Source organism: Carassius gibelio, chromosome B5 (genome assembly GCF_023724105.1).
Source record: "Carassius gibelio isolate Cgi1373 ecotype wild population from Czech Republic chromosome B5, carGib1.2-hapl.c, whole genome shotgun sequence".
In the NCBI taxonomy this organism is placed as follows: domain Eukaryota; kingdom Metazoa; phylum Chordata; class Actinopteri; order Cypriniformes; family Cyprinidae; genus Carassius; species Carassius gibelio.
The window spans coordinates 9,190,814-9,204,839 of NC_068400.1; the positions used below are offsets into that span (position 1 = coordinate 9,190,814).

Consider the following 14,026-nt stretch of genomic DNA (forward strand, 5'->3'; position numbering starts at 1 on the left):
CTAAATGCTAGAAAGCTTGAGAGCAATTTTATTGTAAAATTCATTTTTTAGATATAAATATACATTTTATCTACAGTTTCTCAGCATCTCTTAAACCTGTGAAAAGCAAACCGTTGTGTGAATTCTGACGTTACTCTGAAGATTAACTCTTTAAACAATACTTCAACCAAAAATGAAAATATACTCACCCTCAGGTCATCCATGATGTAGATGAGTCTGTTTCTTCTCCAGATTTGGAGAAATGTAGCATTGCATCAGTGTCTCATCAATGGATGCTCTGCAGTGAATGGGTGCCGTCAGAATGAGAGTCCAAACAGCTGATAAAAACACCACAATAATCCACAGCAATCCAGTCCATCAATAAATGTCTGGAGAAGAGCGGAGCTGAAACAAATCCAGCATTAAGACGTTTTAACTTCAAACCACCACTTCTGGCTAAAATGTGAGTCCATAATCCATAATGATGCTTCCTTCTGTGGAAAAGTCAATTTGTTGTCTCTCACATCAAAATCAATGCACATATTTGTTTAGAGCGGTTTCGGCTTGTAACCAGCGCTTGTTCTATGCAGATTTCTCTCCTGATTCAGACTTTTTACTGGAGGAAGCAATATTTATTTCTTCTAAACACACAGTTTCCAAAGACATTAACTGATGGACTGGAGTGCTGTGGATTATTGTGATGTTTTTATCAGCTGTTTGGACTCTCATTCTGACGGCACCCATTCACTGCAGAGCATCCATTGATGAGACACTGATGCAATGCTACATTTCTCCAAATCTGATGAAGAAACAAACTCATCTACATCTTGGATTGGTTTGAGGGTGAAAAACAGCTCATTTTAATTTTTGCATTGCATTACATTATTTGCATTCAAAAAACATTGATGTAATAGAAATTTTACATTATTACCTCAACATTTTTGTAAAAGTTTGATGCATTTGCGTTAGCAATCATTCAATATGTGACAGTTCCATCGGATCAGAATTCATCATCGTCTTTCTCGGTTTCTGTGGGTTCAATAATTTTTAAGCACTGATCAGCAAACTCCACGAACAGCGGCTCCTGCATGGCGTCTTTCATTGCTTTGGCTTTATCTTCAGCCGAGTCCACAGACATCATTAACCGCCGGAGATGAGGATTCCTCAACAGCCCCTTCAGCGCCTCTGAACCACCTGAGAATGAAAACCTGAAAATCTGCTACTGGCCTCACAAAAACAGCATTACAGAGCATGTGAACAGTGTTTATCATTTAATACCCAGCTGCTGGAGTCTCTGCAGTGGCACTTTATCAGTCTGACTGTCCTCATCAAGGAGATCCTCTACAGTCCACGGCTCTTCAGCTGAAATCAAACACATTAATTTAACTTTTTTTTACTTTTCATTTTCAAAATCATCCTCTAAAGGAGACAGTAAGGTTCTCTTGAACACCTATGAAGCAGTAAATGTGTCACAGGCTTGAGTGATGATGTTTTCCTCACCGCTGTTGACTGGTGTTGAGCTGCTGGAGGCTGGATCTGATTCTTTTACTGGATGACATGAATCTATCAGAGGAAGGATAAATACAGGCTTCAATAGTGTGTTTTGGAGAGGTTTTTGGCTTGGTGCTCAGGATAGTCCAGTAGCTATAATAATAATATTTAAAATAGTAATTATAAAATAGACGAATACATTAATATAGGTATTATACTATTACATAATAATTACATTAATAATAAAGTTTTTTATATATAAGTAGAAACAGTAAGACGTGTCGCAAGCAACGTCGAGGTCATGGGTTCGATTCCCAGGGAATGTGTGAAATGAAGCGTCAACACTGAATCTAACGCAAATCGCTTTGGATAAAAGCCTATTGTAAATTTTGCATGAAATCTAAAATATTCGAAGTTATTGTCAATATGACATCGGATACGTATAAGTAGATACTTACCATCATCTTTGTGTCTTTTAAAGCAACCCACTGAACAACTAGAAGGAAAAGAATGTTATTTGATTGGTATTTTTTTTTCCAAAGGCAAAAGTGCGCTGATAAAGGTATATTTATGGTATAAACAGGAAGCTACCGAGCATGAATAAATGACTTACTATCTGATTCTGCATGTTGGACATCTGTATTTAGGAACATGCTCGCTACAAACGACACAAAGCTGCATAACTGACCAACAAACAAACAGAATATAACAACGTTTGGGCTACTGGAACCACGTGTTTATCTGACTTATGTTGTTGTTCTTCTTCTTCCGCTTTTTTTTTTTTTTTTTTTTGGTGCGTTGCATCCCGTGTGCACATTGCCACCTACTGTTGCTGTTATGCAGTCACGGTTTATTTATTATCATTTTCTTTGTTTTGATATATTTTATATATTTAAATCATTTCACTTAACCCAGTAATTTAAATATGTGAGTGTATTTTATAAATATCCAATATTCTATCTCTATTAAATCCTATCCCAATTATATATATATATATATATATATATATATATACTATAAAAGAGAAATAAACCACCATACGGGGATTATACAAAAAAATCACACTTATTAAACAAATCACATAATTTCTTGGCCTTATCACATCTCAGATATACTCTGTATATACTCTGTATACATGCCATGCTTTAAAAAAAAAAAAAAAACATTAAACTGGGGTGCTGTTTTCAGAACTTTACATTTGTGAATAAGGTATTTTAATATAAGAAGTAAACAATTTACAACAAAGTCTAAACTTTTATCCTCCAAATGAACTCCAAATTTCAACATGTCCCATGTAGTCGATGGGAAAATAGAAATTCTTTGTTTAATCGAATAACAGTCCAAAACGAATTAACCAGATAACAATGGAGAAATAAGTGTTCAACAGTTTCTACATCCATATTACAAAATTGCCATATATTACAATCTATATTTAATCTTAATCTCAGAAATTCCTTCGAAGGATAAATATCGTGCACGATTTTAAAGTGCACTTCTTTATATTTTGGTGGAAGAACATTCCATTTACAATTATATAATACATGCTCAACTGTTTCTTTATGCTGTTGATGCAGCATGCAGGACTTTTAAGTAATTTCCGCTTCCGAGCGCTTCCGGTGTAGAGTTCTGAGGTCACGGTGTCCTCCTTTCCTTTCCCCACGTGTGTGTCAGTCAGTGTGATCGGCGCTCTGAGCTCAAACGAACACACTGCCTCCGTCATGTTGAAGTGTGTAAGCCGCGCGGTTCAGCTCGCAGCCCGGGTCTCCAGCTCCGTGCCGTCCGCTCCCGCCGTCAGACCCGCCTTCTGCAGATCCATCTGGAGCCTCAGCAGCAGCGGAGCGGCGTCCGCATCCAGGCCGAGGCTGCTCACTGCGACCCGGGCTCTGCCCTCACTGTCGAGCGGCTCCTGGAGTCTGCACACCGAGGGTAAACACTGCTCCACACAAACCACAAACTACCATGACAAACGTATTTTTATGGTAAAAGTCTAAACCCTATCTAAAAACTACCATGGTAAAGTTATAGACACTAACTATTAAAGTTATTTTATACAAACCTTATGCATATTTTATTTCTGGTAGTTGCTAAGGAAACATTTTCATTTAGTTTAATCATTACATCTACGAAAATAACTAAAACGGATAAAAAAAAAATAAACTAAATTTCTTAATAATTAATTCAAATAAAAAAGGAAAATAAAAACCTAATTGAAAGAATAAATAAAATGTTTCAATGTTAATTTGTATGTTTTATAATATTACTATGTTTTCAGTCAAACGCGTGACCTTGAGACGTACCCCTGAGACATGTTCACTAGTGTTGTAGTAGAGCATGCATGAACGTTGTCTTGAGTGTTTTATTCATTCTGTCTTTATTCTGCAGGTGATAAAGCGTTTGCAGAGTTTCTCACTGATGAAATCAAAGAAGAAAAGAAGATCCAGAAGAACAAGAGTCTTCCTAAAATATCCGGCGGCTGGGAGCTTGAGCTCAACGGCACAGAGGCCAAACTCACCCGCTCGCTCTCCGGAGAAAAGTAAGGATCGTGTGCTTCATCAGAGTCCAGCTCTTAATAATGAAGCACATGTGCCTTACTGCTTTCAGATTATGCAAATGTTTTATTCCGTTGCACTGCATTCAAGTCATGCACAAGCAAATGCTTATTAATAAATGCATTGAGCAAATTCACGAAGTGATCATATTTATGCTCTGCTGTAATAAATGTGGTGGCATTGTGTTTGGCAGAGTTACCATCACATTCAATGTGAACAACAGCATCCCGCCGCAGCTGGAGGAAGATCCCGAGCACACACAGAAGAGTCCGGAGGACGAGGTAGAGCAATGCAATCATACTCTACAAGCTTATTATATCATGGAATATGAAATCAGGATCACCTAATGTTGTTCAAGCCGTTGCCATCCCATGCATATAGAATAATGAAACCGAGATTTGATCAAAAGAAGGTTGCAACATGAAATCACAAGTTCAGCAGAGACATAAATGCATTTCTTTCTTTTTTTTCTAGCCTGAAATTGTCTCTACACCTAATTTTGTGGTTGAAGTGACCAAAGGAGCAAAGACTTCACTGGTGTTCGACTGTCATTTCCCCGAGGATGAGGTGGGTTGCTGTGCTTTTAGATTAGTGTGAGCGGAGGTGCAGAATGAAAACTGACTGGATCTCATATCTAAAGCAGATCAGTCACGGTGAGGGTGAGGAGGAGAGTGACATCTTCACCATCCGTGAGGTCAGTTTCCAGCCGGAGGGAGACGCCGAGTGGAAGGAAACCAGCTACACGCTCAACACAGACTCTCTGGACTGGGTGAGAGCTTCACTGAAGGACATTTCACCATTTCATTTCAGAAATACTGTCACTGAAACTGCAACGTGTCAAAATAAATCTTTGATTTAACTTTTAAACTGTAAGCCTGTGGGCTGCCTACGTTTACTTCACTATATCTAATCTAATCTTGACAAACTATATATCATTGGAAAGGTCTAAGACTCCTAAATAGATATTTTACCAATCTTTTTTGTTAAAAATATTTTGGAAAAGTAATAGATTAATTTATGACAAGAGTGCACATCTAAAATCTACATTATAACAGGAATTTTGACCTTTGTCAAAAAAAAGTCTTGTTTGTTGTCTTTTTCTTTATCACACTTTAGAAATCATCTGAAATTGTCACTTGAAAACATAATCTCAAAATTCATCCTTTGAAACCCATTTTAACATCAAACATTGCATTACCATGTAAATGGTACATCAATATCATGTTACAAAATGTTTTCAGTCATGAATTATACAAATTTAGGTTTGGATCATGCACTTTCCAAAATGTGAGTGACAGTTAACAGGTTTAATTCTTAATCTTTTACGCCTTCATTTGATAACCACCTTTATTTAGGAGTGACACAGAATTTCTGAATTTTTTTTTTATACTTCATAGACTTGCTTTATGATTTTTTTTTTTACAGAATTATTGAAAAATAAATGTTTTGCCTGAAGAATTAAATTTTTGTAAGACAAAAGAACCCAGAACAAATGTGACCTCTGACCTCTCTAGACCCTGTATGACCATCTGATGGACTTCCTGGCCGACCGTGGAGTTGACAACACGTTTGCGGATGAGCTGATGGCGTTGAGCACAGCGCTGGAGCATCAGGAGTACATCAAGTTCCTGGAAGATCTCAGCACTTTCGTCAAATGCAAATAATCGGTCTAGATTTCACACGAATGTGTGATGTGTCTGGCTCAGGTGATGATAGGATGAAGGCAGAAGAGTTTTGTATTTAATTTTATATCATGTTTTCAAGTTATGTGCACACCCATTACGTTTCAGATGTCACCGCAGGGGTTTACGGGAACCAAGAGTGTGAACTAAACATTCATGAAAAAAATAAAACTGAGGAAATATTGGGCTGATTGTCAAGATTTCAGTATATGTTGCAAAAAGTGAAAAGAACATGATTGTCCATTATTGCATTTTTCATGCATTTCCATTTAATGAATCAATTTGAATAAAAGTAACTGAATTTGCAAGAAACTGTAAGAAGTGGTTTGGAAACCAGTATTTTTCATTGATGCATAAAGGAGTTCACTATAGACTGAGCCATTAAAAAAAAAAGAAGCTTTTTTTCCTTGTATGCGGAAAATCAAAAATCTTTTAATTCACCAAAAACCAATCCAAAAACGACAGTATATTTTACAAAAGGAAATTTTTTTTAGACCATTATGATTATTGAATGAGACATTATGCAACATTCTTTAATGCAAAAAGTCAGATTAATGTAAAACTGCTCAACAGATATTCCCAATGAAGAATACTGCAATATTTTTTATTTTAGTCAGTGTAAAATAAAAATACAACTGAAGGACGACGAACCCCACCATAAGACAAACTCTTTTCACTTACAAAAAAGTATCATTTAAGCCAAAATCAGATTTTGAAGTGCTTAACTTGTCGCAATGTAAAAATCATATTTCTAACATGCTTTACTTCTGATTTAGATGTGATTGTTTCTAGAACAGCTTGTGGATAAATAAGCTGTGTGAGAATTTAACACAAAATAGCAGACTCTAGATCAGGACAATCAAGAGTTTGATCTGTAGTTCTGTCATTTTACATGACTCAAATAAGGGTAGTGAATTCAAGGCTAAAAATAATACTTTATTTCACAGAAATAATATTCACAACATTTAAAACGTCCATCAGACGGTCTGCAGTGTGGATGGACGGCTCACAGGACGACGGAGAGATAGTCACACACCTGCGAACACAGGCATTACAACAGCTTTCAAGAGTTTTGAGTTTATCATCATGATACAGAACACAAACCGTACGAGTACCTTGCAGCTGATCATGAGGTTTGGGGATCCGTCAGTGTTGAAGGCCATAGAGAAGCTGGGGTTATGAACGCAGTCCTCCATGTGCTCGGTCACACGTTCTTCTAGTAGATTCTGTAAAATCTCAGCTGTGACGTTCCTACCCTGTGATGGAGACATGAGAAGATGCTCATATTACACCGCTTTAGTAAATATGGTAAACCATAAAGAAAAATACATCTTGGATAAATGGAAATGTTTGCATGTGTGATTTAGTTTTTCATCTAGTTGCGGAAGCAACAATTCCCATTTTCATTTAGTTTAACTAATGATGCTAAAATAACTAAAAATAAAAAAATAACCCTACAATTATATTTTAAATTTCATAGATTAAATAAGCTAATATTTTATGTCTTCATTTGTTCACCACTGTTTTTGGTGTAATTTAATTTTGTATTAAATTATAAATCAAGAATGATTATAAAGCCCTATAACCAAAGAAGTTAATAAATTGTTAATTTGTTACAGTTTTAGTAATTCAATTGATTAGACTTGATTTGATTATTCAAATGTAACTTAAATGAAATTTAGGGGGGAAATTTAGGGATTTTTTTCAGAAATCATGAAATTTAGGGGGGAAAATAAAAACAGATTTCATAGGGCCCTATACAATACTTCAAAATATATATACAAATTATTAAAAAAAAAAATTAAAAAAACCCAACACACAACAGTCTCTCAATGATATTAAAATAACACTGGTTAGTACTGTATTTTCCTGACTATAAGTCGCACTTTTTTTTCATAGTTTGGCTGGTCCTGCGACTTATAGTCAGGTGCGACTTATTTATCAAAATTAATTTGACATGAACCGAGAGAAATGAACAAAGAGACATGAAGCAAGAGAAAACATTACCGTCTCCAGCCGCCAGATGGCGATCTAATATTGCTCAGTTCTCTTGTAGTCTACACTAAGCAGCTGTCTCGCGGCTGGAGACGGTAATGTTTTCTCTTGGTTCTAAATAAATGCGACTTATAGTCCGAAAAATACGGTATATACTTCTCCAAGATTTCCCAGTGCATTCATCTAGTGGTCACTGCCAAACTTAATAAAATACTACATTCAATTATACTTTATTCTAGAAAATGTATTCACTATATTCTACTCGACCCATACCAATCAAATCATGATTTAATAATAAAGACAGTGTCTATACAGAGGAAGTTGCGGTGTGACCACTTACAATCGTGTTGATGTAAAGACCACACGGACATGATGTAAAATGACTGGTGACTGTCAGATTATTCCTGCAGATACAGAGAAAAACATTAGAAACATAATTAATAAAGATAGGTTTAGCAGGTGATGGCTTCAGCAAACACTTACGCGTGACACACTGGGCATATGATCTGTCCAGAGACCTCCATTCCCTCCAAAACTGAGTTTATATACTGCTCTTCATACCGCAGGCTGTTATTATACTCCTCCAGAATCAAGAGCTCTGAAGGACGAGAGACACTTCAGCTTGTAACACAAGCCCTACACTTCTACCAGCGCTTTTACATCACCATTGGCTCAGATTTCCAGGTTACTCACAACTTGATATGAGGAAAAAATTACAACTGTATATGCTGATGTAACCTTGTGCTATGAGCTCCTGCTGAATTTCCTCAAACGCGGAAAGCTCGTCATATTCCTGCTGTGCAGTGAACACCTGAGGAGTGAAAACACACGCCTGAAATGATTCATTCATATAAAGAGGAAAAAGAATAATGCTTTTCTGATACTTTTAGTTTAAAGGCACTAGATCACGGTCTGCTTTTATCCTAAAATAGAAAGGACATGAGAATTTCATGTAAAAAAAAAAAATCAATTAAAAATCAAAACGCACATCTGTGATGCCGTTTCCGGTCCAGAGCGAGGGGAGACCGTGATTGGACGACTGTAGGGCGCTCCACTCCTCCTCCATCACCTCGTGCACGAGCAGCGAGTGCTTGGATCCTCCCGAATCCTCTCCCATCTGTCTGAACTTCTCCAGTAACCTCGAGCGGCTGTTCTTCAAGCGCTCCACACAGCGCTGGAGACACACAACACACGTTAGATCATCACTCAAAGCCTCGCTCAACCACAACCACTGAGAGATCATGCAGCTCAATTACAAACGCATTATAATGATGTCATCCTGACCGGTTCCTGGTTTCCAAAACTTGTACTTTCCATGGAAGACAATTATACAGGTTAAAATAAATTTAGTTCAACCATGCAATATGATATTTACATTCCACATAATATTTCTCAATATCAGGGTTTACTTTATTATGTGATACCCTGGATCACAAAACCAGTCTTAAAGTGTCAACTGCAGGGGACAAAATTATAGTTTTTTTCCTTTTATGGCAAAAATCATTAGGATATTAAAGAGATCATGTTCCATGAAGATATTTTTTACATTTCTTTCCTACTGTAAATAGATCAAAGCTTCATTTCTGATTAGTAATAGTACACATTGCTAATAACTTCATTTGGAAATCTTTAAAAAGGTTGTTTTTTTTTTTGATCAGATTTTCAAATAGTTGTATCTCAGCCAAATATTGTCCTCCTAACAAACCATACACCAATGGATATATATGTATATAATAAAATTTAATATTCATAATAAAAATATTATATATTTTTATATATAAAATATAATATATTTGCATTGCCCCTTATGACTGGTTTTGTAGTCCAGGGTCACATATGTATTCTTTAGTAACACAAATGTATCCATATCTGTACTTTGTGTTTTGGTCGGTTATACAAGGTTTTGAGTTTTTTCATGTTCTTCTGACTGGTAAATATATTCAGTATTCATCATAAGGAAGAAACTAATTCTCATTACTGTGTCTTAAAACTAAATCTAATCGTCAATGTCCTATATTCAAAAGACAATGAGTTTCTTTCATCTATAACATGACATTCCTCAGCACAGAAGCGAGCGAACACGACGTTTTACCTTCCGGTATGTTTCTTTCCATGGTGGAGTCGTGCCTTTGTACATGGATCTATGTTTCTGTACCGCGTCCATGATTTGACTAAACTATAAACACTTCAAGCAGAACTCTAGCACTCAAAACACGAAAATAACATCAGCTACTGGACGCAATCTGCGGCTTTTAACCTTCCGGTTACGTCACACATTACCGGACGTTCCTTCAGCGTTCATGGGATTTGTAGTCCATTTACTCTCCAAGCGAGTCTATTTAATCTATTTAGTCTATGTTATTATTGTATATTTTAATTTCATGTAAATATACATTTTTAACCAAATTGTATTTATTTATTTGTTTATTTTAATTAAGAATTATTTTGTATGTAGTTATTTTGTTTACTTGTGATAAAATAGTGATTAAATTTAAAAATATTAATTTTTAAATAAATACTGAAATTAAAATAAATATGATCAAATTATATTATATTATTATATACCTTCTTGCGTAGTGTCTTTAGTTTCATTTTAGTAAATTTTTATTTTACATTTTGTGATACACATTGTTATTAATGATAAAAGTGAAATAAATGTCTATTTATATTTAAATATATATTTATATTTATGTATTTAGTCTTTCAACAAATGTAACAATTTACAGACCCGTTTTACTAGATAGATACAAAAAGTGCATGTTTATTTAAAAATCTCAATTACGAGGCCATGTTTACTCTTACTGGTAATAGCGGCTAATAATAGTAATAAGGTGGGACAGAGAAAAACTCTTACGTAATAGTGCTCGAGTTTATTAGACTGTCAGGGTCTGAAACTGCTAGATGCAGCGTTATAATCAGTGACTTTTGATTATTTTATCGCGCGTAATCTTTGACCTCCAGCAGTGTGTAGTAAGTATGCAGCGGAGTAACAGTTACAGAGTGAAGCGCGCTCCTCAGATGGCGTAGTCTTTCTCAGTGGACTGCAGCTTGACAGGACAGCGATGGCGAAAGCAGAGTACTCAGAAACATCAGAGCCCAACCGGATCGGACCGGATTCAGAGTCGGATTCGGATCCGGATGACCACTCGCCCAGTGTGGACGTCGGAGCGGGATCCGGATCAGTCCGGCGGACTCAGGTGATCCACAGCGGACACTTCATGGTGTCCTCGCCGCACAGCGACTCGGTCCGGAGGAGAAGCGCTGCTCTGTATAAGGCTGATAATTATGACTTCGACACCGTTAATAAACCAGACTGCCAGACCTACAGCTTCGGTCCGTTGAGGTCCAGACGGCTGAGCATTGACCCCACTCTCACACGCCTGTTTGAGTGCATGACTCTGGCGTACAGGTAAAACAAACCGTCATTTAACCCTGGTTTACCTCACTACAGTGTCTGCTAGTTACACTATAAAGCACAAACTCACCTCATGCTAATGTTTACATTACTATAAATCCGTTAAATTACGGCCGCTAAACGTATGTTACCTCACAGCACTTATAGTATCACATAATTGATAAACAAAATAAATAAAAAAAATAGTTCACCTGATGGTAGTATGCCAGTGTTTATGTTGTCATAAAAGAGTTAAACGCTATTTTACCTCACTGAAGTGTAGCTATATTACTAATAATCGTTACTTACTGCAATGTTTACAAAACTGTAAAACAGTTAAAGTATATATAATTAACAATTTAAGTCAAATTCACCTCGATGTAATGTTTATATTACTATAAAACCGTAAAAAGTACAGCTAAAAATAATTAAATTATTCCTGTTAAGTGTGTAATAATAATAATATGTGCAGTGTTTAAATTGTTATAAAGGAGTTAACGTTTAATTGTAATTTTACCCTACTGCAGTGTATATACCTACCAAAAAATACCCAAGTGAAATGTTTACATTATTATAATAACAGTATAAGTGCCAATATCTTAAATATTTTAAGTTAAATTGACCTCATTAGAGTGTGTTTTTCTGAAACATTTAAATCACTGCAGTGTGTATATTAGAGAGTACAGATACATTTGAGCATATTTACCAAATGTAAAAAACCCCCACTTATTTCTGAGTATTGAAATACTCAGAAATAAGGATTTTATTTTTGCATCTGTTTTATTTCAGCAGATCTGTTGCATTTGGCACTGTAAAACTAATTATAAAGTTCTATGAAAATGAGTGAATCAAAAAGTATTTTTGGCTCTGGTTTTATGTAATAAGTATTTTAAGCATTCTAATATATTATACAATTTTAACAATTATAATGCCAGTTAGTAAAAGGTCACCACAGTATGAAATGCTTCTAAATTCAGTCTTGCTTTTGTGAAATCCTTGACTGAGTTAAAAAAAAATGTCATTTGGACTTTGCTAGCAGTTGGAAGACAAACGAGGTGAGAGTTACAGAATAACGAGGGCAGAGGAACCCACAGCACTTTCTGCAAACACACATTTGATTAATGCACAGTATTGCAACATGTTTTTTTTCTAGCTGTCTCTCCTCTGAGCAGTACATCTTCATTGTTTTATTTACTGTATCCAGCCATTTAGGTAATCCTGTTTAAACCTTTATTGGTTTGTGAGTATATTGTGCCATTAAAATCTTTGAGCCATGTGGAAAGTGTTTTTATTGTACGCTGGGGTTAAACGACCTACACTAAACTAATTCCTTAAAGTTTAAAACTTATCTCTAAGGATTTGCAGTGTTGCATTTACTTAATGCATGCAAAATTCTTTGCTGTTTCTATATGCTAATGATAAGACCAGAGGAACCTTGTCAGAAACTGTGCACTAGCCGTTGGAGGTATATCGTGATGCAACCTCAGTGTGACTTTGGCCGTGAGTCAGCAGTAGTTTATGGCACACCAGTCACCTGACGTCATCTGAGACGGGGAATCATGTCATCATGGAAGGGCTATCAGAAACATCTGCTCTGCTCGTATCACCACATATGACAATAACATAATGACTGTTGTTATTGGATAGTGAGATACAGATATCGTGCCATAAACCACTGGTGAGTGTTCTCTGGTATTATTAGTGGTCGTTGTTACAGAGAGCATCACTGTATTCATTTATATTTAACAGTGTTTGCACATGCGACTTTTACATTTACTGTAGTTTGTTATGATCGGACAAAATTCGTCTGAGATACAACTATTTGAAAATCTGGAATCTGAGGGAGCAAAATAATAAATATTGAGAAAATTCCCTTTAAAATTGTTCTTCAAGGAACATTTTCTTTTCTTAATATCCTAATGATTTTTGGCATTAAAGAAAAATGTATAATTTTGACCCATACAATGTTTTTTTGGCTATTGCTACAAATATACCCCAGAGACTTAAGACTTTTGTGCTCCAGGGTCGCATATGTAAAATATTTTTTTTATGTAAAGCATGGTTTCCCAAACTGGTTTAGGGGTTTGTGAGGGAACAGCAGGAAGTTTAATTAGAAAGAATCAATTGTAAAAAATAAATAAAAATTTTTATATTAATATTCGAAATCAAATTAAAACACTTACTAAAAGACATCTTGTATTTTATTTGTTCATCTGCATTTCATGTTACCATTATTTCAGCAATATTTAAAAAATATTTTTCTAAATATTTTAGGGTGTTTGTGAAGAAACTGTAGGGAGTTTAATTCAATTAATTAAATAATAAAAATTTAAAATCTAAATTCTGAAAGAATTTTACAATAAAACACTAGCTAAAAAAAAGTGAATCTGGATTTCATGTGACTAATAACCCAGCGGTTCTCAACCCTCCCATAATTCCAGTTCGATGCACTGAACAGACATTTTATTAAATGTATTTTTCAGCCTGATGACGTCCTATCGGTGTTGTTTATTTGTAAGGGTGTGTTGTCCTATTCCTCATTTAAGCACTCATTCTCACCGGACTCGTAGCAACAGAGTGAACACAGCACTCTCAGGTCACCTGTCTCCTGCTTTTTGAGGTTAAGTGCACTAGACGCATCAGTAAATGGTGTAAAGTGTGGTCAGAATGTGTGCAGATGGGCAGCTGTGTTAGACTGATGAAATTATTCCGGCTGCAAACACAGTACAGAGTTCGTGCTGGATGGTGAAAAGCATGTTTAAGCAGAGCCAGCCGGGTGAAAAGGGAAGATTTCACCATTGTCCTGCAATATCATCAACACCCATGTGTCCTAGTCTCAAACAATGTAGTTTATTGCACTTTCCAGTTCATTTATGTTGTTTATATCTACTATGCAAATGAAATGACATCTAATGTTGATTGAAGTGGTGTTTGTG

General features: G+C 35.8%; 4 protein-coding genes across 9 annotated transcripts in view; 2 read left to right on the forward strand and 2 right to left on the reverse strand.

The window, feature by feature from the left end:
* Window positions 1–5: 5 nt before the first annotated feature.
* On the reverse strand, window positions 6–2,256 carry LOC127958231 (zinc finger HIT domain-containing protein 3). Its single transcript, XM_052557036.1, has 5 exons — window positions 2,084–2,256; window positions 1,929–1,966; window positions 1,480–1,542; window positions 1,258–1,341; window positions 6–1,173 (listed from the first exon to the last, which is right to left on the reverse strand). The coding sequence occupies exons 1-5, from the start codon at window positions 2,149–2,151 to the stop codon at window positions 980–982; spliced, it is 447 nt and encodes a 148-aa protein (XP_052412996.1). The 5' UTR covers window positions 2,152–2,256; the 3' UTR covers window positions 6–979.
* An 807-nt stretch (window positions 2,257–3,063) lies between these two features.
* On the forward strand, window positions 3,064–5,887 carry LOC127957811 (complement component 1 Q subcomponent-binding protein, mitochondrial). 2 transcript variants are annotated; one of them, XM_052556497.1, is made up of 6 exons: window positions 3,064–3,396; window positions 3,853–4,003; window positions 4,213–4,300; window positions 4,494–4,586; window positions 4,663–4,788; window positions 5,534–5,887. In XM_052556497.1, exons 1-6 carry the CDS (start codon window positions 3,189–3,191, stop codon window positions 5,681–5,683), a joined length of 816 nt encoding a protein of 271 aa, XP_052412457.1. In that variant the 5' UTR covers window positions 3,064–3,188; the 3' UTR covers window positions 5,684–5,887. The 2 variants fall into 2 exon arrangements, with proteins under 2 accessions (XP_052412457.1, XP_052412456.1); XM_052556496.1 differs by having other exon boundaries at window positions 3,078–3,396; window positions 4,660–4,788.
* A 729-nt stretch (window positions 5,888–6,616) lies between these two features.
* Window positions 6,617–9,956, reverse strand: rpain (RPA interacting protein). The gene is made up of 7 exons (XM_052556499.1): window positions 9,789–9,956; window positions 8,685–8,870; window positions 8,435–8,507; window positions 8,180–8,294; window positions 8,037–8,100; window positions 6,817–6,957; window positions 6,617–6,737 (listed from the first exon to the last, which is right to left on the reverse strand). Exons 1-7 carry the CDS (start codon window positions 9,858–9,860, stop codon window positions 6,708–6,710), a joined length of 681 nt encoding a protein of 226 aa, XP_052412459.1. The 5' UTR covers window positions 9,861–9,956; the 3' UTR covers window positions 6,617–6,707.
* Window positions 9,957–10,557: 601 nt separating this feature from the next.
* LOC127957806 (carbohydrate-responsive element-binding protein) overlaps window positions 10,558–14,026 on the forward strand; it is a 31,037-nt gene continuing 27,568 nt past the window's right edge. For 2 of the 5 annotated variants that reach the window (XM_052556487.1, XM_052556489.1), the window contains exon 1: window positions 10,560–11,105. In XM_052556487.1, the coding sequence (XP_052412447.1) occupies window positions 10,759–11,105 (347 nt within the window). In that variant the 5' untranslated portion in view covers window positions 10,560–10,758. Of the gene's footprint in view, window positions 11,106–14,026 lie in introns of all 5 variants that reach the window. The other 3 variants (XM_052556488.1, XM_052556490.1, XM_052556491.1) reach the window with 2 other exon arrangements.

Coding starts and splice junctions, on each gene's coding strand:
- LOC127958231 (XM_052557036.1), bottom strand. CDS start 2,151: ATGCAGCTTTGTGTCGTTTGTAGCGAGCATGTTCCTAAATACAGATGT. Junction 1,967..2,083: donor CCAACATGCAGAATCAGATA/GTAAGTCATTTA, acceptor TTTTCCTTCTAG/TTGTTCAGTGGGTTGCTTTA. Junction 1,174..1,257: donor GCAGAGACTCCAGCAGCTGG/GTATTAAATGAT, acceptor TTTCATTCTCAG/GTGGTTCAGAGGCGCTGAAG.
- LOC127957811 (XM_052556496.1), top strand. CDS start 3,189: ATGTTGAAGTGTGTAAGCCGCGCGGTTCAGCTCGCAGCCCGGGTCTCC. Junction 4,587..4,659: donor GTCATTTCCCCGAGGATGAG/GTGGGTTGCTGT, acceptor TCATATCTAAAG/CAGATCAGTCACGGTGAGGG. Junction 4,789..5,533: donor ACACAGACTCTCTGGACTGG/GTGAGAGCTTCA, acceptor TGACCTCTCTAG/ACCCTGTATGACCATCTGAT.
- rpain (XM_052556499.1), bottom strand. CDS start 9,860: ATGGACGCGGTACAGAAACATAGATCCATGTACAAAGGCACGACTCCA. Junction 8,871..9,788: donor GGAAAGAAACATACCGGAAG/GTAAAACGTCGT, acceptor GTGTGTCTCCAG/CGCTGTGTGGAGCGCTTGAA. Junction 8,101..8,179: donor ATATGCCCAGTGTGTCACGC/GTAAGTGTTTGC, acceptor CTGTATCTGCAG/GAATAATCTGACAGTCACCA.